The 25,773-nt window shown below is 38.0% G+C and overlaps 1 protein-coding gene across 1 annotated transcript; it reads right to left on the bottom strand.

Moving 5' to 3' along the window:
- Positions 1 to 2,856: 2,856 nt before the first annotated feature.
- On the bottom strand, positions 2,857 to 24,919 carry synpra (synaptoporin a). The gene is made up of 6 exons (XM_088338022.1): positions 24,424 to 24,919; positions 24,294 to 24,359; positions 17,592 to 17,716; positions 10,871 to 11,069; positions 8,148 to 8,339; positions 2,857 to 6,542 (listed from the first exon to the last, which is right to left on the bottom strand). Exons 1-6 carry the CDS (start codon positions 24,439 to 24,441, stop codon positions 6,306 to 6,308), a joined length of 837 nt encoding a protein of 278 aa, XP_088194148.1. The 5' UTR covers positions 24,442 to 24,919; the 3' UTR covers positions 2,857 to 6,305.
- Between the last annotated feature and the right edge of the window lie 854 nt (positions 24,920 to 25,773).

Below are 25,773 nucleotides of genomic sequence, written 5' to 3'. Positions count from 1 at the left end.
TTTGGAAGATTCGGAAGCTAAGTGCTATCGGGACATAAAAGATGGTGTGAATCCCTTAAAGTGACAACAGAAACGATAAAGCTTGATACACCTGAAGCGACTGAAAAGAGCCAGCAGCTGAAGTTGGTCAGACTCGTGGTAAATGCAGGCTGGATCAGACTAAGGGATCAATCTGGCCTGTGAAATAACGCTTAGAGAAGCACAAGAGAAAAACGAGCTGCAGGTTGAAATATGTCTATTTGATGTTGCCAGTGCCAAGTGCCTTTCACGAAGACGCAGTATTTGTATTTCTCTCTCTCCTCCCTTTTCTCTCGCTGTCTTTTTTTCTCTTTCTTTGTTTCTATTTGTGTCTTTCTCTGTGTCTCTTTTACCTTTTTTTGCTCTCCTTTTTTCTTTTGTGCTCTTCTTTTCTTCTCCCCTTCTCTCTTCCTCTCCTCTCTATTGCTCATTTGATTTATTTACTTCTTTCTTTCACCCTCTATCACTATTTTTCTTTTTATTTCTCTTGTCTAGAACGTTTCTCTCTTTCTTTCTTTCTTTTTCCCTCCCTCTCTTTTATTTCTTTTTTTTTCTCCCTAATCTACTAGTCTAGGCCCAGAAAGAATGTTCTATCGTTTGGCCCCCGAGTAAAAATGAGTTTGACATCACTGACTTACATGCTTTAGTAACTGTGCTTCTTGGCCACATCTTTCACTATTTGCAGCTTGTAATCTTTAGAATTGGATTTTCTTTTCGGTGCCATTTTGTTGAGTTTCACTTTCGTTAGGTGCACATCACCGGATGCGCATTTCAGCAGCAAAATGTTCAGCGCCAAACTTCGCGTTTACTTAGGCGCCAAATTAAAGCTTCGGGTTCATTTCGGGCTCGTTTATCAAATCAAGGTAATCGGTCGGGTTTATATACCTACGGGTCGGGTCGGGCTGAATTTTTTTTCAGGTCTGATCTCATTTCTCGGTCAGACTTAGTTTTATTATTATTATTATTATTGTTAACTTATTTAAGCTGCAGGCGGGAGAAGCAACTTAATAGGCTAGGTGTCATATGATACTAACCTGTACTTTTAGTTACATGTGAAAAATATAGCAAATATATCTTCTTACCTCCGTAGTATTGCCAAGATTTGCCTAATTCTGTCAAAATAAGATGCTGAGATTATAATACATGCTTAATACTTATCAGCTTGGTAATGAATTGTGTTCTCTTGTTTCCTGATGTCTCGCATCAAAAGTTTGCAACTGGTTCAAAATGTAGAGATAAGACATTTTTAGCTAACTTGCACTGGCTCCCTGTCCATTTAAGATGTGATTTTAAGGTTGTATTACAAACATCCAAAAGTTTGCATGGACTTGCCCCGCCTTGTCTTTCCGATTTAGTCTTACCTTATGTTCCTGTCTGGAGCATCCTCCTGGTCTACTTGTGACTCCAAGAACCAAGAAGAAATCTGCATCCTCGAGAGAGTTCTCTATCCGGGCCTCGGTGCTTGGGAATGCTCTGCTCTTTGAGATCAAATCTGCAACCTCAGTGAAAGTGTTCAAATCTTGACATGAGATGCACTTCTATTCTATAGCTTATGATTGATGTTGATTTCATATTTTGGTTTTCCTGTCCTTTTTGGCTGCTGGGTTGTTGGCGAAATGAGGAAGAAGGATGAACCGGGATGAGCCGGCGAAACCTGGACCTGAAGCATATCATCATCTGCAGGGTTGGGTAGGGTTACTTTAACTGGATTACTTTCAATTACTTTTGGAATACTCCAATACCAAATATGCTAATAAAAGACAAAAGAAACTAAATAAGAATAAAATTACAGAATTTTTTGCAGGTTTGGGGAGTAACGGAATACATGGAACGGCAAAAATGATGTTGGCAAGCTGTTTGGATTTATTTTCATTTTGTTTCTGTCGCATTTTATGTTAGTTTTGCCGGAGATCAAAGCCAGGAGAGAAAGCTTACCACGTGTTGTGAGTCATAATATTATTCATATTTAGTTTCTTTTGTCTTTTATTAGCATATTTGGTATTGGAGTAATCCAAAAGTAATTGAAAGTAATCAAGTTAAAGTAACCCTACCCAACCCTGATCATCTGTATCGACCAGCTGACTGAGATGCAATCTTGGACTTTATCCATCCATTATCTGCACCGCTTAGCCTCAGTAGGGTCACGGGGTGCTGGAGCCCATCTCAGCTGTCTTCAGGCAGTGGGCAGGGGACACCCTGAAACCGGTTGCATTGGCAGAAAGAGACAGATAATTCACTTGCTAGTTCACTCCTAGGGACAATTTGGACCGGCCAATTAACCTGACATGCATGTTTTTGGAATGTCGGAGGAAACCGGAGTGCCTGTAGAGAACTCACACAGGCACGGGGAGACTGCGGTAGCTGGACTTGAACCCTAAACCTCTGCACCGTGGGGCTGCGTGCTACCCATCCGCCATGCTGCCTCTATCATGGACTTCATAAACAATTTAAAATATTTTGCCAATGTTTTTTTTCTTCTGTTGATTATGTTTTGAATCCGGGTCATTCTGGAAGGGGGATTACCTCTTGTGTGGCCCTTCTTAAGGTTTCTTATTTTCCTCATGCTAAGGTTTTTGAACCAGTGCCACAGCAGGCAGCAAGATGCCAGACAAACATGGCGGTGACTACTAGGTGGGATTCCACTGTGTAAAAGGAACACTAAATTTATTCAACGTATGAATTTCTACAAAAAACTTCACTGGTATGATATTTCATGTATTCCTGGCTACTATTTAAACCAATGTTTGTTTTTTTACTGACTGATGGTTTTTGTACCACTAGGAAGCCCGAAATATTACACAATGTCCCTTTAATCAAGACAAATATTCTACACCAATGGGAAGCATGAGCCTTTTTATTACCACATACATTTGTCAAGAATTAGAATTGTGCTTATGGAATTTCTTGCAACAAGTGACTAGTGATTGTGTTTGAACATAATAAAACGGTACAACCTTGGCATGTAAATGTAGTAACACATTGACAATCAATACAGTAAACTTGCCACAAACCAGGGGAAACAATCCTCTTGATGTCACGCTAAGAAGAAAACAAACTGACTTGAAATGTTTTATACGTCTTGTAACTGAAAATGCAATATTAAAATATAGAACTAGTATATTTTCTATGAAATATGACATGGCATTCACTCAAATAGAAAATCTTTATTTTTGGGCGGCTGTTATTGAATCAGTTTTCTTTTCTTTTTTTGGCCTTTCAAGACAACTTTTTTTGGACTCACCACCCTTTTTCAATTAAAAAAAAACAAACACCCAACAAATATAGAACATTATTACAATCTTGGTTTTCAGACAATTCATTTTAAAACCTTTTTTTTAATGTCCAATTTTAGTTAGTTCTGTCAGGATTACTAATGTGACTCACCTGTGCCCACTCATTTGGTGCCAACCGCCGCAGGTTCTGATTGGCTCCCTGTCACTATTTGAACCCTGCCCTGTCAGTCCCCTGTTTTCAGTCCGTCTGAAAACCTCAGTGTATGCTTGGCAAGCCTTTTTCGACCCTGACTCCCACCTGTCCCGTTTTTGCTCCCGTTTGTCTCCGGCTACGATCCTGACCACGTCTGCTCTCCCGTCCCGACTTACAACCCATTTTTGATCCCGACCACGTCTACTCTCCCGTTCTGACTTGTGACTCGTTTCCGACCACGCCTTGCTCTCCTAGTGCCGGATACCGACCCGTTTTTCCGTCCCTGACACCGCCATCGCTCGCTACAGAAGATCCACTTCCGTGTTCGGATCACAATCCGAGTAGGAGAGCGACTTGCTTCCCGTGTCCAGCGAACACTGGATCGTGGGCACAGCCCTTCCTCTTTCCTTCAATAAAACTTGTGAGAAACGCAATTGGGTCCTTTTTCCGTTCTGGTCCTGACAAGTTCAAAATATTGTTACCGTTTTCTTTGATTTTTTTGTTCACTTGTACTTGAATGTTTTTTTTTATGCCAGAACAAAAAAAAAAGCAAAAACATTCTTAAAAGCAGGAACAACATTTAGTAACACTGTGTGAGAAATATTACTCACATTTGACCGCAACAGTATGCAATAAAAAACAGAAAACAAAATCATTTGAGACCATAGAAACATATTTAGCATAGCGGGCAAAGTCAATATTTTAGACCTGTTTTTTTTCCTGACCATTTTTTTAGCATCTGGATATTTTTAACACAAGGGGAAGAAAAAAATAAGAATCCACCCACATATGTACACATATCCCTAAAAGCCGAAACAGCAAAACAAAATAGTCCCCAAAAATGATCTCTTCTTTTACCGAAAGCAAAATACAATCGCTGCTATTCCAAAAACAATGATCAAAATTCATTAAAAAAAGATATCATTCAAGATAACAGGTTTTGTTTTTCTCCCTATTGCAAAGAATAGATGATTCAAACTTGTGATAATCAATATTCACAATTATACAATATACTCAAGATTCATAAAGAACCTCTCCCCAAACATACAATCCTCTGAAATACCAAAAAATAAAGAACAAACAACAGAAAACAACCAAAAACAAATCTGAACAACAATAAATAAATTATATTGAAGAGAATTTGAACACCCTGCTATTTTGCTAATAATCCCACTTAGAAATCACGGAAGTGCTGAAATTTTCATCGGAGGTGTATGTTCACTGTGAAAGAGATAAACTAAAAGGAAAAATCCAGAAATCACAATGCTTGATTTTTTTAACGATTTATTTGCGTGACACAGCTGCAAAAAAGTATTTGAACACCTGAGAAAATGAGTGTTAATGAGTGTTTGCAGCTATATCACGCAAATAAATCGTTCAAATCACAATGCATGATTTGTGGATTTTTCTTTTTAGTTTATCTCTCTTACATTGGACATGCACCTACGACGGAAATTTCAGAGTTTTATGATTTCTAAGTGAGACAAATAGCAAAATTGCACGGTGTTCAAATACTTATTTTCTTCACTGTGTGCATACATGTATATACATATATACATACATATATTATAATAATCTTAAATTGCTACAAAGCTAAACATTATACCTTTTCTGCTCGTGTCTCGTTCAGCTAGTAAAACTTAATGTTTCAGTTCTCCAAATGATTTTGTCATCTTTTAATGTTTTGCACAAATATGATGTTTGCAAAATATCGAGATACACTTTGTACTTTTTGAAATAGCAGCGATAAGGAAAAAAAAATAAGATTGCACGATAACTGATTTTCCCTACCGACAACCCCTTATATCAGGGGTCAGGAACCTTTTTGACCCAAAGAGCCATAAAAGCAAAAAATGTTTTAAAAAGAAATTGAAAGAGCCACATCATATATTTTCAGACAAAATTGAAAAAACTGCCAAACACGCTCTCTTGACAAAAGCTAATTCTTCAGCACATTTTATTTCACTGTGTGTCATTTGATGATTTAATCAAATGTATGAAATGATAATAATGCCAAATCCTGTGTCCCAAATCAATGTAAATATGCCATTTACAATTTGTCTTCCACCTTCCGTTAAGAGAGCTGAGGCAATTTTTTTCCATGAAATTTGTCCTTAATAACGGTTTCAAAACAATGTGCATGCAAAGTTCTTTTGTAAAAATGTCACGAATTACTGCAAACAATAAGCATATCGTGATATTCACTTTCGGTGTAGACTGCACTGAGAGAGAGAGAGAGAAGGAAGTGCCTTCCGCTGTGTGCAGGGATCCGCCCACCTGTACTGCTCACCCAATCAAAGTCGTTTGCCAGTGTTTTTATTGATCAGTTTAAATGGTTTCTTATCGAACTTCTGCATTAAGTTGCTTCGGCTTTATATGGACCAAAATCGGGATGAAATCACTTGACTTTGGAACGCCACAGAGAGATGTGCAATACTTACATTTTATTTCGGAGCCATATGTACTCATGAAAAGAGCCATATATGGCTCCCGAGCCATAGGTTCCCTACCCCTGCCTTATATCCTGCCTGGGATGTCATCGTTCATCCCGGAAAGAAAATAGAATATTCACTTAGTGCATAAAGTCAAAGTTTTAGAAAGTGAATAAATATACACAAGTACAGGAACAACCATGTCAACACTTTTAAGAAAAACATGACCAGGCAGATATGTACATTAAATATGATCCACTCAAAAAACGTACAGAACCCCAAATTTCTATTCACACAAAACGAGAGAACCATAAAAAATTGGAGGAAAATAAACCTGCCCACAAACCTTTCATCAATTGTAGCGCCCCTCGGTGGCGTGTTTTGGAATCAGACGTTGCCGTGTTTGAAAATGAAGAAGGTATAAAAAGGCTACATCTGATTGGTGTTTGAGGCAGGACCCCCGACCTGGCTATACTCGGACGGCTGGTCCAAGATTTCGCTGGCATTGTTGCTCCCCGACTGATGGAAATTGTACGGCTGCTGGCTAAAAGGACCCTCCTGTTTTTCGGAGGCCGCAAACCTGGCAGCCCCCTTGTGCCAACCCGTCTCCTTGAACACGAACCATATGTTCCCCGCCCAGAGAACGAAGTTGAGGAATCCGAACACCTGGAGAGGACACATTATTTTTTAAATTATTATTATTACCGTATTTTCCAGACTATAAGGTGCACCTAAAAATCCAAAATTGACGAGAAACTTGAAAGTGCGCCTCGTATACTGCAAAGTACAGTAGATACTATTGGAAGTGCATCGTCACAATAAAATGATACTGAATTGGGTAACTGTTTTGCAGTTGAGAAAAGTAGCTTTTGTTACCCAAAGCTAAATCCATTGCACCCTGGTCATCCTGGAAGGGGTATTAACACTTGTGAGGCCCTTTCTCAAGGTTTCCAACTTTCCTCGTGCTGAGGTTTTTGAGTTTTTTCTTGCCCGCATGTTGGTTTAAGATCAGGGGAAGGTGTCATTGTAACCTGTGCAGTCCTTTGAAACATTTTGTGACTTTACTTGGGTATATACTGGGGAATACAGTGGATACAATTGGAAATGCATTGTTGTTATACAAATATAGGGCCTACGGTAGGCTAACTGTTCTGCTTTTGAGAAACATAAATGGTCTTGGAGTGTGCTCATTTGGTTAACACACTCATTGTTTGACAAAAATTAATGGCTTTCCAATGCTTGTTGCAAATCATTTTTTGTTGTTGCACATCCTTCATTAGCTGTCGAAAAAGGGATACTTCGGATTGAGGACAGCACGGGAATTGTTTATGAATGAATGAATGAATTTTAGTGGTGAAACAGATTGTCACTTTCTTAATTTATGTTCTCCATCCATTATCTGCACCGCTTATCCTCAGTAGGATCTCGGGGGTGCTGGAGCTCAGTCCAGCCAGGCAGTGGGCAGGGGACACCCTGAACCGGTTGCCAGCCAGTCGCAGGGCACACAATTTAGACCGGCCAATTAACCTGACATGCATGTTTTTGGAACATGGGAGGAAACCCATAGGAAACCCAAGCAGGCACAGGAAGAACATGCAAACCCCACACAGGGAGGCAGCGTAGCTGGACTTGAACACTGAACCTCTACACTGTGGGGCTGCGCGCTGGCCACCCATCCACCGTGCCTCCCTAATTTATGTTCTATTAAATAAATTCGTGTGAATTTGTGTGTTCCTCGTTCTTCATGATGCTCTCTGCGCTTCAAACAGACCTCTGAGACTATCGCAGGGCAGGTGCATTTATACAGAGACTTGATTACACACAGGTGGATTCCGTTATGATCGTGAGTCATTTAGATCAACATTGAATCACTCAGAGATCCTCACTGAGCCTCTGGACAGAGTTTGCTGCGCTGAAAGTAAAGGGGCTGAATCATTTTGCACATCCTCCTTTTCGTTTGTATTTGTTAAAAAAGTTTAAAATATCCAATAAAGAGTGTTCCACTTCATGATCGTGTCCTACTTATTGTTGATGCTTCACAAGAAATGACAGTTTTATATCTTTATGTTTGAAGTCTGAAATGTGGGAAAAGTTCAAGGGGGCCCAAATAGTTTCGCAAGCCACTGTAAATGTATGTATTTATTTATTTATGCAACCTTAGCTGGTACTGTAGTTTCAATTCCATGTGTCTTATATATAAATACTCTCTATAATCCAGTTTGCCTTACAGTCCCGATTTTTTTGACATTTACGCCCGGATTCATGACCTACCACCGATGTGTTGAGTCCAGACCAGCGGGGTTCCAGCACCGATCCGCATTTATTGGTTTGATCCTTGCAGGCAGATATGAGGAGCTGGACTTCTTCGGGATCTGTCGCCAACTTGACGTCAGACAGAGCTTTGGCCCAAGCAGAAGAGCCGACAAGCCACATGAAGGAGAACACCACCGTTACCACAAAATCCTGCAAGGGACGCAAGACGCAAAATGTTAGGATACAGTACTGTCTGTAAGTCTCATAATTATACATTTTCGGAATTGTGGTTCTCAAATGGGGACTTGAGATTTTGAAATGTACCTCAAAGAGACAGTGTGCAGTAAATCACCATTAAAGCCTTAAATGAAGCTGAAGCGTATGCATTTAAAGAAGGCGCACTACCGAAGCCTGAAGGACACCACTTCGGGAAAGCCTCATTCCGTATTTTCTCATATGAGAAAAGATCAATTGTAGCAAAGGAAAGGACATTGAAACAAGTGTGAATCCCTGTCAGCGACAGTAAAAGCTGTAACGGACCAGGAACGGAGACCAGGAACGGAGACCAGGAACGGAGACGGGACCCAATTGCGTTCGTTTACACAGCTTTATTTAGAAGGAGGAAAGGACTCCGCACCCACGATCCGATGATCCTCGGTCACGGGTAGCAGATAGCTGGGAACGCGGAAGTGGCACTTCCGTGTCGAGCGAAGGCAGTGTCAAGAGCAAGGAAAAAACAGGTCGGTGGCCGGGACGGAGGAGCAAAAAACATAACAGAAACAAGGTCGTCAACAGGAATCAGACAGAAAACCGGGCAGGATAGAGTCAGGAGTCACAAAAGGTTGCCTTGCGTGTAGCGAAGGTTCGCAGACGATCCGACAAATGATGACAGGAACGTGGGGGTTTAAAAAGAGGTCAACAGCCAATCAGCGTCTGCGGCTGTTGGCGCCAACAGAGCTGGATCCAGCCAAAGCAGCTGAAAGGAGCAACTAAGTGGAGTTGGTCCGAGCTGGTGTAAGTGGCTAACTAGCGGGGGAAGCTACTAAAAACGGCAGTAAAAGATTGAGTGACCTGAATCACAGAATACAGCGATGTTCTCCTGCATGACCAGTTAAAGTCCAAGAGTGACAGGAAAGGACAAAACAAAAGCGAGACTTAGCCTGCAGTTAGGCGGCTAACCTAATTGGCTAGAAAGGGACCCAGTGGAAGAAAAACTGAACATGCCTGAAGTACAGGACTCACTACGTTTGTTTACATGATCAAATGTGGAAGGCGATAGAAACCGAGGGACAAAGCAAGCTTCAATTTACACGAACCAGCTAATAATAATAATAATAGTGACAAGCCATAGCCCAAAGCAAAGTGGCTGATATGAGTAACTAGAGAAGGAAATAATGGGCCAAAAAGTCAAAGATGCCTGAGTGAGGGGATTTGCCGACGTTCACTTGCATGACCAGCTGTGGGAAGCGATTGACAGTGAAGGACAAAGCAAGCAATAATTACACAACGTAGCTAACAATAACTATAGCGGCTAGCGGCGAGAGGCTACAGAAGGGAACGATGAAAAAAAGTTGCAGATGTACCATATGATACCGTATAGCAGTGTGTGGGTGGCCCATATGACAAGTACGAGAGAAAAGTGAAGATATAACATAGATAAAGACAGTTAACGCTTTATTCTTTCTAAAGAAGATGACAAAGTCCCTTTGTCATCGTCGGGACGGAGAAGGATGACGTTTGGTGCATGTCCGTGATCACCATGATGACCCGGCTCATGTGATACCTTCACAGGAAACACCAGAGGCTGACAAGTTCTAGCAAAGTTCATGCATAGGTTCTTGTAATAAATTGTTATTTGCAAGAAAATTGCCCTTGTCTTTATGGAAAGCAATTTTTTGCTCAGCCTTCTCAAAGTGTATGGAAAGCAGCAAACACAAAGCGAACAATCATGTCTGTCAGATTAATTTCCAAATATTATTTATTATTTGTCATTAACTCTGATGGATCCAAGTGTGTTTTATGAGGGGGAAAACTAAACATAAAATGAGGCAAAGAGCCACAGTATATAGAAAATATGATGAGGCAAAGAGCTGCATTCTGATTGGCCAAGAGCCGCGTGTTCGCCACCCCTGACATAGGGTGATGTTCCCCTATAAACAAATAGAGTGTCTCTTTGGTTCTTCCCCCAACAATTCTGTGAATAAAAAGGGGAGTTTTTGAAGTTTTAGGCAGATGAGAATCAGGCCTAGAACTGACTGCATTGCCTCACGAGCTAAATTCATGTATCTTGTCTCTTATTGCGAGATTTATTCAATGATATAGGGTGATGTTCCCCTCTAAACAAAAAGAGTGTCTCTTTGTTCCATACCCCGACAATTCTGTGAATAAAAAGGGGAGTTTTTGAAGTTTTGAGCAGATGAGAATGAGGCCTAGAATTGACCACATCTCCTCATGAGCTGAATTAATGTCTCTTGTCTCTTATTGTGTGCTTTATTCAGTGATATAGGGTGATAGATAGGTGATATGGCTCACCAGCCATAGGTTCCCGACCCATGCTACAGAGCTCAATTTCCTGTAGGCCTTCAAAAATGAGTCACAATGGCAAAAAAAGACTGGTACTGGCACTTTCCGTTTGAGTGAAACATCTGGCACTGAATAAGTTCAGAATTTTGATAACAGTCAAGAAGTTTAATCAATTGTTAAATGTATATTAACATTCGGTCAGTAAAACTACGACTCACAATCAGAGGTCCTCGGCTGTTTCCTCTGTACTTGTCCAGGAAGAAGACGTAGACGGCCGTGGCGACGATGGAGTAGAGGAAAGCGAAAACGGCGACGGTGACGAAAAACTCAGCAGAGGAGGAAAAGTCTCCCAGCAGAAAGTAACGCTCCCTTCTCATTCCTTCGCAGGCGGGGGCCTCAAATGTTACCTGCTGCAACCTAATACAAAAGAAAATGAAAATCTTGCCTATTGGCAGAATATTGTACTCATTTTAAGCCATATGGTCACCAGCATACTAGTATGGGGTGCCTTTTAGCAGCCATTTCATAATCAGGAGCCTGAAATTAAAGGGACAATGTATAATATTTGACTACTTGATGTCACTATATTGTGTAGTGCAACCGAAAACAATTGCTACAAAGTGCGAGGAAGAATACAAATATACAGAGACTCAAGGTGTCCAAACTGCTCCGTTTTGCGAATCATTTTTCTGTTAGGCCTTTTGTTAAATAAGAGAAAAGAAGATGGGAAACAGAAAGGAAAAAAGAAAGAAAAGACGATAAGAAAATGGCAAATGCAGGCATAAATGAATGGGGATGGAAAAGAAAAATGAGAAGACAATAGAAGATAGGGAAGATGGAAATAAAAAAGAAGGAATAGAAAGAAGAAAGACAAAGGGGAAAAAGACAAAGAAATGGGGGACGATGAAGTCACCTCCCTCCAGGTGAGCTTCATCTAACATAATAGATAAAATGTCTCCACCTACAAGTATTTTCAAGTAATGCACCGTTACAGTATAGTTTGTGTATTTTGCTTCTATTCAAAACAAAATAGTTTTCTTCAATAAATGAAGTGTTTTTTTTACTACTTAGAAACGCTAAATAATACACACTGTCCCTTTAAGTCATGTTTTGTTTCGAGTCATGATTATTTGTATAGCCCTTAATCACAAGAAGTCTCAAAGGGCTGTTTTCCATTTTTTACGGTATTTCCCCCGGACTTTCCGAGAACAATTTTCTTGCTCTATTTGCAGAAAATAAATTTCTGACTTTTCTATATTTTCTTGAATGTTTTGATAATAATAAAAAAAATAGCAATAAAAAAGTAAAAATAATACAGGAAATCTATGAAAATAGAAATAGTTCTAAGTAAAATGTTCTTGTTTTATGGGATAGATAGCTGTGCACATTTGAACCAAAGTATTTTCCGGATGCAACGGCTTTTGTCAAATATTTTTCATATATAAGGCCACAAGATGCATGAAATGAAAACTACTGTAGGAGCCAGGGTTGCAAGATAATAATAATAAGAAGAAGAACAAGAATACGAATAGTAATAATAATAATATTAATAAGAATAATAATGAAAACAATTTTTGAAGAATTTGAAGAAAGATAATAATAAGAGTAATAATAATAATAATAATAAGAATCAGAAGATTAAGAAGAAGAGTTAGAAAAACAAGAATAAGAATAATAAGAGTAAGAATAAGAAGAATAAGAAGAATAAGAAGAATAAGAAAAATAAGAAGAATAGGGAGAATAAGAAGCATAAGAAGAAGAAGAGTAAGTAGGGTAAGAAGAGTATTAAGAGTAAGAAGAGTAAGAAGAGTAATAAGAAGAAAAAAAGAAGTAGAGAAGAACCATAATAATAATAATAATAATAATAAAAAGAAGAAGAAGAAGAAGAAGAGTAAGAAGAAGAATTAGAATAAGAGTAAGAAGAGTAAGAAGAGTAAGAATAAGAAAAAGAAGAAGAAAAAGAAGGAGAAAAGAAGAAGAAAAGTAAGAAGTGTAAAAAGTGTAAGAAGAGTAAGTAGAGTAAGAAGTGTAAGAAGAGTAAGAAGAATAAGAAGAATAAGAAGTGTAAGAAGAGTAAGTAGAGTAAGAAGTGTAAGAAGAGTAAGAAGAATAAGAAGAATAAGAAAAATAGGAAGAATAGGAAGAAGAAGAAGAAGTGTAAGAAGAGCAAGTAGAGTAAGTAGAGTAAGTAGAGTAAGTAGAGTAAGTAGAGTAAGTAGAGTAAGAAGAGTAAGAAGAGTAAGAAGAGTAAGAAAGAAAAACAAGTAAGGAAGAAGGATAATAATAATAATAAGAAGAACATAATGAAGAAGAAACGTAGAATAATAAGAAGAAAAAGAAGAACAGGAAGAGTAAAAAGTGTGAGAAGAGTAAAAAGAGTAAGAAGAATAAGAAGAACAAGAAGAATAAGAAGAATAAGAATAAGAAGAATAAGAAGAATAAGAAGAATAAGAAGAATAAGAAGAATAAGAAGAATAAGAAGAATAAGAAGAATAAGAAGAATAAGAAGAATAAGAAGAATAAGAAGAATAAGAAGAATAAGAAGAAAAAGTGTAAGAAGAGTAAAAAGAGTAAGAAGAGTAAGAAGAATAAGAAAAATAAGTGAAGAAGGAGAATAATAATGATAATAATAATAAAATGAAATGATCTGCATTTATACAGCGCTTTTCAAGTCAATGCAGACTTCCCAAAGCGCTTTACAATGTGCTTCACATTCACCCATTCACACACACACTCACACACCAATAGCGGCCGTGCAGCCAACCTGCCTCTTGGGGGTTAGGGATTCAGTGTCTTACCCAAGGACACTTCGACATGTAGCACGGAGGAGCCGGGATTCGAACCGCAATACCCTGATCCCAAGACGAGCGCTCTACCTCCTGAGCCACTGCCGCCAATAATAATAATAATAATAATAATAATAATAATAATAACAATAATAATAAGAGTAATAATAATAAGAGTAATAATAATGATAATAATAATAAAATAAGAAGAATAAGAAGAATAAGAAGAGTAAAAAGAATAAGAAGAATGAGAAGAAGTAGAAAAAGAAGTAGAAGAAGACAAGAACAAGAAAAAGTACAAGAAGAAGAAGAAGGAGAAGAAGTAGAAGAATTAAAAGAATTAGAAGAATGAGAAGAAGAAGACAGAGAAGGAGAAGAATGAGAGTAACAATATGAATAAGAATAAGAATTAGAAGAATAACAAAAATGAGATGAAGAAGAAGAATATGTAGAAAGAGAAGAATAAGAGTAACGGATAAGAATAAAAATGAGAACAAGAAGACGAAGAAGACGAAGAAGAATATATTATATCGATGCTACAAAAAAATCTCCTCTAAAAATGATACAAAAATAAAACTAAAGTAACACTGCACTATAAAAATACTACAGATTTACTACTTACACACAATAAACATTCTCACGTGGATATACTACCAAATACAACAGAGATGGTACAAAAGTACTAAAATAAATACTGCAGTAAAACTACAAAAATACTATAATCATAAAACTACTACAATAATACAAAAGTAGAACAAAAATACAACAGATATACAACAAAAAAATATACTTTCGAAATACAACAAATACTGAAACAATACTACGATGGAAATTCAGAAATACTACAAAAATAGTAGGAGAACAAAACTACATTAACACTAAAAAAACTACATACTTCAATAAAAATCGGACTTAGTAAATACGAAAAAAACTACAGTAATACTTGAAAACTAAATAAGTAATGAAGTGCTTAAAAGAGGGACTTAATATACTATTTTGCTCTAATTTGATGAAAGTAATCAATTACAAAAGAAGTATAACATGTCACATTCGGCCCCCGACTCCAAATAGTTGCCCACCCTTGGAGTAGAACATGGAATCAGTTCTAGCTGGTATGCAAATGATCAAGTAATAAGGGGGCCCAAATCTCATTTTGCTTAGGGCCCCATGAAGGCTTGGGCCAGTCCTGCATTAACGTTACACGTTACCTTGGGTTTTGGCCATTGTCTTGATTCCATAATGGAGTTTGCAGTGATTTTTTTGGCCCACAGGGGGCAGTATTGTATTGCACACTAGGGTTCTGGATCTAGAGCACGTTAACAAAATCGCAGGAATGCAAATTAAATTTGGGCTTTAACGCACTCCAAATTTGAATTGCAAAAATCTATTTGAATATATTTTTTTCAGTTTTCGTTTTTTTTCCTTGTTAAAGGTATTTTTTCTGCTTTTAGCAAAAAAAAAATATTAGATTACTATAACTTAAAATGAGCAAAAACATAATCATTTCCTGGAGGTCAGTTGGACCAGCCATGTCCAAAGTCCGGCCTGGGGGCCGGTTACAGCCCATGATCATATTTCTACTGGCCCGTATCATAAAATTAATTCGTGGTCCCGCCTCTAAATTGGAACGCAGTATAAAATAAATGTATACAAAATAAAAATTCGACATTTCACCAGATGATGGCAGTAACCCTTTGGACACCTTTCTTTTGGCTTTCTGTAAGAATTTTTGCCCACCACATTTCCAAAATGGTGACTGTAAATGAAATAAGGAAAGTTGACTGTGAGGTCCGCCGCTTCCAGGATAAATGGAAATTGAATTATTTTTTTTGCCTCACTGATATCCGAAACAACTGTGCCTGCCTAATTTGGCAAGCGACCGTGGCTGTTTCAAAGAATATCATATCAAGAAGCACTGCCGGACAAAAGGAAAAGCTTACTGGAAAAGAACACTGTGACCAGGTGAAGCAACTGGAAGCTGTTTTTACGGCAAAGCAGCGGTTTTCACGAGTAAGTTGAATGAAAATGCTACAAAAGAGAGCTACAAGGTCGTGATGCTAATTGCCAAGCACTGCAAACCTCTTGTAGAGAGCGAATATATCAAAAACTGTTCAAAAATTTGCCAGGCTGAACCGGCGGCCCTCACATATTTTCAGCTTAACAAATTTGGCCGGCTCTCTCAAAATTCGGACACATTTAGCTAATTTCCATGTCGTAAACAATGTTCACTATGTTGTTATTAAAGACTATTCTATTCTGTTCCAGTCCGGTCTAGTCTGTACTGTTATACCATATTTTACTCTGTTCTCTTCTAATCTATTTATTTATGTTCTATTCTAGTTTATTTTGATTGTTGTCTATTTGTAGTCTGTTATATTCTAACATATTATACAGAGAAGCCAGGAATTGACCCTGTAACCTCTTGATCCCAAGACAAACACTTTACCTCCTGAGTTACTGACGTCCCATTCTGTTGTATTCTATTCTTATCTATTCTGTCATTTTCTATTCTATTCATTCTATTCTAGTCTACTCTAGTCTATGTATTCTAATCTAATTTATTCTGTTCTATTCTTTTCTATTCTTTTCTTTGTTTTAGTTTATTGATACTGTTCTATTGCAGACTATTTCTATCTTATTCTAATTTGTTCTATCCTATTGTACTCTGTTTTGTTCTAGTCTATTGATTCTATTCTGTTCTAGTTTAGTCTTTATTCTATTTCATTCTATTCTTGATTGTTTCTGTTATATTTCTAGTTTAGTCTATTCATGTCCTATAAGGTGGAACGGCGGCTGAGTGGTTAGCGTGTCCGTGGCTACCAGCCTTCCTGTGCATAGTTTGCATGTTCTCCCCGTGCAAGAGTGGGTTTCCTCCTGTTTTCCTCACACATTCCAAAAACATGCATTCCATGTTAATTGTGAATGAGCGAGTGAGTTGTCTGTCTCTGTGTGCCCTGCAACTGGCTGGTAACCAGTTCAGGGTGTCCCCTGCCCACTGCCAGAAGATAGCTGGGATGGGCTCCAGCACCCCCGCGACCCTACTGGGGATAAGCAGTGCAGATAATGGAGGGATGGGTTTTGTCCTATAATCTTCAGGTCTATTTGTATTGTATTCTAGTTTGTTGTATTCTAATTTGTTATGTATATCCTATTTTCTTGTAATTTCTACTATATTGTATTCTAGTCCATTGATTTTACTCTGTTCTAGTCTAGTCTATTTGTGTTCGTTTATAGTCTGTTCTATTCTACTCTAATCTATTCTGTTCTATGCTCTGCCCTCTGAGATTCGATCTGCAACCTCAGTGGAACTGTTTAAATCTAGGACTGTAGTTTAAGAATCACCTATATTTCATATTGACAATGCCTGTGTATTTGTTAATGCTACATCCATTGCAACCTGGTCATTATATTATACTTTAATTATTTTATTTTTTATTTTTATTGTTTGTTAATGCAACATCCGTTGCAGCCTGGTCATCCTGGAAGGAGGATTACCTCATATGCAGTCCCTACTCGACGTTTCTTCATTTTCGTCATGTTGAGATTTTTGAGTTTTTCCTTCCCCTCTTTTAGATCAGGGCATGGTGTCATAATAGTCTGCCATTTGCAATGATATGTGGTCTGTGCAGCCCTTTAAGACTCCTTGTGATTAAGGGCGTCACAAATAAACATGCCTTGACTACACATGAGGTTTTGAGTTTTTCCTTGCCCTCATTTGGGTTTTAGATCAGGGAATGGTGTAATAATAGTCTATGGTTTGCAATAGTCTGTGGTCCGTGCAGCTCTTTGAGACTCCTTGTGATTAAGGGCGTCACAAATAAACACGACTTGACTGAGGTTTTTGATGTTTTCCTTACCCTCATGTAGGTTTTAGATCAGGGGATGGTGTCATAATAGTCTGTGGTTTGCAATAGTCTGTGGTCCGTGCAGCTCTTTGAGACTCCTTGTGATTAAGGGCGTCACAAATAAACATGACTTGAGTATTCTAGTCTACTCTGGAGCATTTGTTCCATCATGTTCTGTTCTAATCTATTGTTTTGAATCTGTTCTGTTATTTTCTTTTCTGATATTTTCTTGTCTATTCCAATCTATTTCTTCAATTTAGTTTTATTGTATTGTAGTCTAATCCATTACTATATTATTTCATTCTCACCTGAAAGGATAAGCAAAGTCAATGGCAATGCTGAGGTTGCTGCTGGCCTTCTCCACGCAATCCACGCTGACTCGCAGTTGCCCGGAATAGCCGCCGCATGTTGCAAAAGCAAAAATGGAAAATAGCTGAAGGGAAAAAGGGAAAATAGAAGAATTAAAACGTATTTTCATCCAAAATATAAAATCCACATCTTTAAAATGACCTCCAGTTTCAAATGGCCCGATGGGAAAAGAGAAGTTGTTGAAGGAGGAGAATAATAAACACTCTCAAGCAACTCCCCCATGATGATTATCTAGTCTGGAGTGTGCCACCCTCCTGCAGCTGTCTCATCAGGCTGTGAATTATGGCTTACGTTTTAGGGCCCCCCTCTTCGTTTTAGGGCCCCCTCCTCGTTTCAGGCGAGGGGTCTTTGAATACTGCTAAGCCGTGCACCCCGCTTGTTTATCTGCCTTTTCTTAGCTGGGCTCCTCGGGGGGTGAGCCGTGGAGAGGGAAGCGAGAGGAACGAATAAAAAAAAAAGAGGGTACGGGAGAGTGTGTGGATACTGTACAGCAGGGGTGTCAAACGCGTGGCCCGCAAGCTGGATCAGAACCACAAAAAGATTACAACTCAGAGAAGCGCGAGATAAAAATGAGTTGCAGTTTGAAGTATGTCCACTTGAGGTCGCCAAACCGTAGCTGATTTTTTTCTCTATTTCTCTTATTCCTTATCTCTTTTTCCTTCTTTCTATAGCTCCCTTTTCCCTTTCTCTCGTTTCTCTCTATCCCTTTCCTTTCTTTTTTCACACTTTCTCGTTCATTTCCTCTTTCTCACACGTCTCATTATCTCTCACTCTTTACTCTTTCTCACTTTGTCTCTTTCTTTCTCTTTATATTTCTTACTTTCTATTTGTCTTTCATTTTCTCTCCATATTCCTTCGTCTCTTTATTTCTTTATATTTGGTCAACTCTCATTTTTTCTATCTCTCTTAAGTCTCTGTCTCTCACTCCCTCTTTCTCTCATTCTCTCTCTCTCCCTCACTTTTTTCTCTTAATCTATTATTTTGCTCTCTTTGTCTCACTTTCTTTTTCTCTCTCTCTTTGTCTTTCTCTCACGTTCTTTTTATTTCCTTTGCTACTTTCGCTCTCTATTTTTTCATCTTTCTGTCTCATTTGTCTGTATTTCTCTTTCCCTTTCTTTTTTTCTCTCTCTCTCTCTCGTTCTCTCTTTCTTCTTCTCTCTTTTTTCTTTCGCTTTCCCTCTTTTTTTCTATTTCTGGTTTTCTCCCACCCTCTCTTTCTCTACATCTAATCTATTAGTCTGGCCCCTGTGAGTTTTTTTTCTAAAATGTGGCCCCGAGCTAAAATGCGTTTGACACACCTACATGGCACTCGAATGCATTTAATAATTTAATATCAATATTATGAATATGCTGTGCAAATAAGTAAATACAATTAAATTAATTTTAAAGAACATAAATTAACACTGTGACATTTGGTTTCACCCTGATGTTAACCGCCAGAAGGCGCTCCAAGACCACTCTATATGTTTCTCAAAGGCAGAACAGTTACCATATGCAGTATAATTAAATTTCCAATTTTATCCACCGCTTTTTCCCAATATATAAGTCGCACCGGATTATGAAGCACACTTCCAAATATCTGTCTTATTTAGGGTTTTATGTTAGCTTTAAATAAACAGTTAAAAAAAAGCTTCATTTATTTAAAAAAAATACATGAACTAGCATATAAACGTCCATTCTTTTAAATGCTAGTAGAACATAAACATTTTCATTTATTTTACATAAAATGTGGCTAACTTAAAGGGAGCTGACATCATTGTCAGACATCTTGCTACTATGGGTACCCCCAAAAATCAAAAGGCTCCCAAAAGGCAGTGCAAAAAAGAGATGAATAATGATGTCGTTTGGTCACTTTAAATCTCTGCGGTTTGTATTCTTCTTTGTGATTTTTAACACTTGTTTCCAGTTGCACAACACAACAGTAACAGAATAAACGCTGTCTCTTTAAGAATGTACAAAAGTATGCAAAGTGAAATGTCAGGAAAATGACAATGCATTTGTTTCGAATATAGTACTGACTATACATTGATGAGTATTATTTTGATCCAGTTAATACACAAATATTAAATAAATTGTTAATAATAATATTGATGTTAGAAAATGAAAATATGAATCTTAAACATTTCATGACTTTATTTAAAGAATTACTTTCATTAAAATAAATTGAGCAAAATGATATGTGCAAAGAAACATAAAAATAAAACATAAACATTCAAGTTATTGTGTGTGTGTAATGTAAAACAAATAATATTGGATGTATTCATTTATTTAGTATTTATTTATTCAAACATCTAATGCATTTTTAAAGATATTGAGTGTTTAGTCATACAAAATGAAACCAATCAATAAATAAAATAGTTTAAGTATATAAATATCCTAGGAAATTTGAATACAAAGGTGGGATCAGGGGAGGACCTTCAGAATTTTTTTTTAATCACCTGTTCTCCTTGCAAGCTCAGAATCTATTGATGTCTCCTCTCCTTATTTTGAGTGTCTAGTAAACTTATCCATGTAGTGGAAAATTTGGTAGCTAAATTTGGGTTTAAAGATATCCTTAAAAAAGCAACAATCCACCCCATCGGAATCGAAGTTTTCTTAAAGCTAAGAACTCGATAAAGCGCCGTGCGCGGGCAATGGCGAGAAAGCCCGTCTTATCTTTTGACGGCAGCAGCGTCGCCAAACAAATTGAGGACTCATTTAGTGGCAGCTAATCCCTTCACGCATGGGGAGCACTTTTTGTCCCGCATAGCCCAGATTCATCTACCCCCAACTCACTCAGTTCCTTCCCTCTCGCTCTTTCGGTTTGCAGGCTTCACTGCCCGTAAGCACAAAAATCGACATTAAGATTTAGTTACACTCTTCTCTGATGGGCGTTTATTGTCCTTTGCTTATTTTCAGGGCTATTTTAGCTGGGGTCTCTCACCCGCAAAATCTTAGCAGTCCTATATTTGCACCCAATAGAAACTTAGATATTTGACTAAAATTTGAACACTAAAACATGATTAAATATACAGTGAAATTTGTTCGATAAAAGAATCGGCTTTACAAGCAAAAACGTCCTGTTCTGCTCAAAGTTATTATCTGGTTACATTGCAAAATTAGAATACATTTTAAAATAAAATAAATCATATCTAAATGGTAAATGGAATGCATTTAAAGTGAAGAAAATAAGTATTTGAACACCCTGCTATTTTGCTATTTGTCCCACTTAGAAATCATGGAGGGGTCTGAAATTCTCATCATAGGTGCATGTCCACTGTGAAAGAGATAAACTAAATAGAAAAATCCAGAAATCACAATGCATGATTTTTTAACAATTCATTTTTATCTGGTGCAAAAGTACTGTAAAAAGTATGTGCGGGCGAACATTGTGCACCAGCCTGTTAAAAACACACACCTACGCTTCATCGTGCACCTAACCCGACCCAAATGATGCAAAAACAACAAAGATAAAATCCATCCGAGAGCTCAATCTGGTCTTTAATAAAACAAAGATTGAAACAAGGTAACACAGTGAAGAGCAAATAAGCCCAGCACAAAAATGACTTCTACCTTCTTGGTTTCAAATAACTCTGGAATGGATGGAACCACTGTGTCCTCTTTTGTACAATTCCCAGATGTAGCAATTCACCATGTATCATAATGATATCTGATAACATAAAGTTTTAAATGTAATTAATCATCAGAGGCTATGTGTTGATAAAATAATGTTCTCACTGTACATAATTATGTTGATTGGAAGGGCATTCTTAAGTACAGAACATTATGCTAATTTCTCACTTCTTTGGCTTTCTAACAAGTTTAGCAATTTCAAACACCGTCACCCGATACTGAGAGTACCAGATAGAGGCATGATCTGGTCGAGCATCACTGTTCCATATAAAAAGAATTGGCTGAGCGATTGCCTTTCCCTCTTTTTTCTCCTGCCTGCTTGCAGTGTCGGAAATTCTAGCATTCTTCAGAAAAAAAAGATTTATGGTCGAGCACAAGCAACACCTAGAGGCAAATTTGTTTATTGATTTCAGTAAAGAATAATTTGTTTCAATCCTAACCATTTTCAAAATTAAAGCTAGAAAAATCCCTGCAACAGCATAACGGCTAACTAAGGTTTGATGGTAAACAATTAAAGTGACAGTGTGTCGTAATTTACCGTTGGGGATCGTTGAATTTTAGAATGTATGCATTCAAAGACACACTATAGAAGACTGAAAATTTGGAAGTCTACGTCCATATTTTCTTTCATCAGCAAGGATGTATTTCAGCTTGCAACAGGACAGGACAGAAATGGGATGCTGCTTCGTTGCTGTCATGCCCTTTCTGGACCAATTTCAACATAGTACCTATTGTTATCTTTAATTTATGTTAACTATGTTTTGTGTACTGTTACCCAATGCTAAATCTATTGCACCCTGGTCATCATGGAAGGGGGATTACCACTTGTGAAGCCCCCTCTCAAACTTTCTTAATTTCCTTGTGCTGAGGTTTTGAGTTTGTCCTTTCCAGCATGTTGGTTTAAGATCAGGGGATGGTGTCATTGAACCTGTGCAGTCCTTTATATTAAGTTTATCATTTATTCTTCACAACATTACTTTAATAACAACATTACTCACTTAGTTGTTATAAATGCACTTATGTTTATCCACATATTTGAATGAAGTATTTACTTGCTGTATCCTTTCATAGCAGTACATTCACAGCAATGTTTTCTTTTGCTCTTATTTTATCATACAAGCTTTAAAATCAGACTGTGTGCAGTTTTAACAAAAGTCTCTTGTTCATTGAGATCCTTTTTTATCCTGTAATGTGAGTTCCCAGGAGAACCTGTTAGAGTTTCATTTTACGTTTTGTCAAATCCACGCCTTTTCCTATAAAATACATTTTTCCTAGCCTTTTTTAAGGGAGCACACTCCTAGCATTTTGGTAGGAGGGTGCTTCCCATGGACTGGTCCTGAGTGCACTCTGATTTTATCTTTATTTTGAAACTTTGTGATAAATGTCCTCAACGCCATTGCTTATCTCCAGCTCTACTTTTTCAAAGTCGGAATACTTGGTCTGGTCCCGGAGAACATGTGGCGAGACATCGGAATACCTTTCGCCTTCACATCCTACGTTCATTCAACCATGTGGTCTTCTCTTTGGTGCACACGCAAAAACACATGAACAACGAGGCACTCGGGCACATCTCAAAGGACAGCTTCTGCATGAGTTAGTCCCCGGGGAAGAGAAGCCGACCTTACAGCTGTTTGGAACTGAATATGCTAGCTACGCTTCATGTGCCAAACGATTTTGAGAATTAAGCATATGACAAACTATGCAGAATAAAAGTTTTTTTTCGGGCCCTGCTTTACGACATCTAGAAATAGTTTTGCATGCCGAAAACCTTACCATATTCCAACGTGTGTGCGTATGTCTGTGTGAGTCAAGTGTTTATATGTGGCTAAGATGCTTGTCTGCTATAGGTCGAAGTCTTAATAAAAGCTGGTCCACTATTGGTTTGCTTCACTGCAACATAAAAATACGGATGTGCGATTGGCTGAACAACTTCCCACAATGTTCTATTTCTCTTTCTCTGTTCAGTTCTGAATATTTTTGTGGCAAACTTGATTGATTTGTTTAGCCACTTGCAGCAATCCTAAAAAACATGATAACAATGTCAACGAAGCTTGAGATAGGAATGAGATACAAAGAAGGCACATGCATCATTTTGACTTGTGTGTATTGGCAAGACTTTGCGAGTCTGCGATACAATAATGTATTTTTATTCCTGGATTTATGCTCCATGTGTCTCAAAGCTTTTAGTGATGCTAAAGGGAGAAGGAAAAACTGGATAACCAAGGAAACCAAGATTGCCATTAGCAAAAAATATGAAGAAGGCACACAATTGTCTATCCTCTTTATGTTCCCAACAATTAATAACAATAAATAGGGGACTGAAGCATTCAAGTATGCTAAGTCCATGGCAATCATGACAAGTGGAGGTTTGAAATCGGTTTTCATTGGAATCCGCCATCTCTTTCCTCCCTCTGCATCCAACCACTAACTCCAATGTACCAGCTCAAGGCGCGTCAGACCAAAGGTAAATAAAACTGCCCTTTCCTTTACATGTATATTTATTTATAACCTTATTATTTCAAATGCACAGATGTTGAATATAAGTAGTACTTGCTCAATATTATTTTGTTACTTTGATGTTCTTATCTGGGGTACAGTGGGTTCGGAAGGTAATAGCTAATTACCATAGGTTTCCGTCCACCGCTACAAGGCAATTTCACTCAGGAATCCCCACTTCAGAACGGATTAATGTCGTATCCCGGGGGTCTTTTCTATTTGATTTCATATTGCATGCTTTTCAGCGCGACGGTGTGGCGCATCCACCCAAATTACGCACGAATAGAATCACGAATTGTACGGTTAATTTTCCTCACCGGATAATAGGATGTAAGAAAAATAATTTACACCAAAACTCACGACAGCGTAGTAACTGTATTGCTTATTTTTATTATCATACAGTAAAAAATATGTGACGACCCTCCCCCAAAAGATCCCCAAACGCAGAAAGCCGTAAACGCCGTGCGTAATTACAAATGCACTCAATCGCGTTTACTGGAGTTAAATAGCATAAACAAAATGTTTCTACTCACCCATTCCAAAATTCGAATAAAACCCAAAGGTAATTTAAGCACCTGGAAGGTTCCCGCGGATGCAAGCTGCAAAAAAAGTGTTATTTATTTCAGTTTTTCTATTTATGGGGCGCGCATTTGAATTACTGACCTGATTTGCGGTTTCCATTCCAACTGGATTTTTCCCCTCGTCTTTTTCGCTTTATTGGATGTAAACAAACGGAAAACCAAAGACCCGTTTCAGATGCTGTGAGCTGGGATCATTGAAGGGAAATTAGGGGTGGGGGTGCTCCTTTTCGGCTCCGATTCCGAGATCCTCCGGAAAAACACGAGTCGAGCTCCCTATTGCTCTAACACATATCGGAATTCTTAGTTGATTGGTTTAGTTTAAAGGGTTACTTAAACATGTAATTACAGAGACTATTCATAATATAATAAAATTAAAAATATTTTGGTTACAATATTCCTTTTATTTATTGGGTGCGCCTTTTCCACTGTGATTCCGACATCATCCGGAAAAACCCGAGTCGAGTTTCTTTGCGTCCTGTTGAAAGAAATATGTTCACGTTTTGGAATAATATTAGAATGAAAATACGTGAACGAAGTTTATGCTTGATTATTATTGTTATTGGGTGCTTTGGGGGTGCTAAGCTGCAATGTTCCCTCTAAGATGCGCGCGTGCGCAATTGCGCACTGGCTAGACCTCCGCGCACAAGAAATCTATCCAGCGCATATAAATCAGGTCTCGAAATTCAGTAGCAAATTCAGCTAAAATTACAGTACACGCAGTTAAAAACAACACAGGTTCCCTTGACTGTATGCTTTAAATGCGGTATTTTGAAGTCAATGTCGAAGTTGCACGAAGTTGAGTTAAGTCGGTAACGTTTTTCAAGAACTGGCTTTTTCCGCTCGGCTCACTAAAGTGGCTCTCGTTCGGCTTGCTTAACGGCTCTTAAGATCGTTTTGGTTGACGTAATCCATATTGTAATGTCCCGCAGTGTGATCAGCGATGCATTCAGTCGCTTATTAAGTCTCGTTAGCAATTTACAAACAAAATAACAAGGGGGATAACATTCACATAAGAGCTACTGTTGGTCATAACTCACACCGTTCTCGTGCACAACCAGAGTGGCTCCAAAGCACAAAACCTCTGCATTTGTCGGCTCCCTCCTCCCTTCTGACACGTCTTTTCTTAAAGGGACTATGCGTCAACACAAACAACAGCAACAAATGTAACAGACATTACAATGTGCATAATGTCACATGCACAAAATGACTTAAGAAAAAGGAGGGATGGGTCTAAAGCAAAAAATATATACCAAAGGGAAGTAAAAAAGTAAAGAAAAAAATAAGGGAGGAGAATATAAAAAAGAAAAATGGAAAAGAGAGAAAATGAAAAATAAGGGGAAATAAAAAAAGAGGAAATAGCAAGATAAAGAAGTAAAATGCTGTGTAAAAAAGGGAAGAAACAAAAAATAGAACAAAAGACGAAAGAAGCAAG

Source organism: Urocampus carinirostris, chromosome 6 (genome assembly GCF_059441175.1).
Source record: "Urocampus carinirostris isolate Australia breed hairy pipefish chromosome 6, RoL_Ucar_1.0, whole genome shotgun sequence".
Lineage (NCBI taxonomy): Eukaryota > Metazoa > Chordata > Actinopteri > Syngnathiformes > Syngnathidae > Urocampus > Urocampus carinirostris.
Note: the sequence above shows the minus strand (reverse complement) of the source record. Positions and strands in the feature narration are given on the sequence as shown.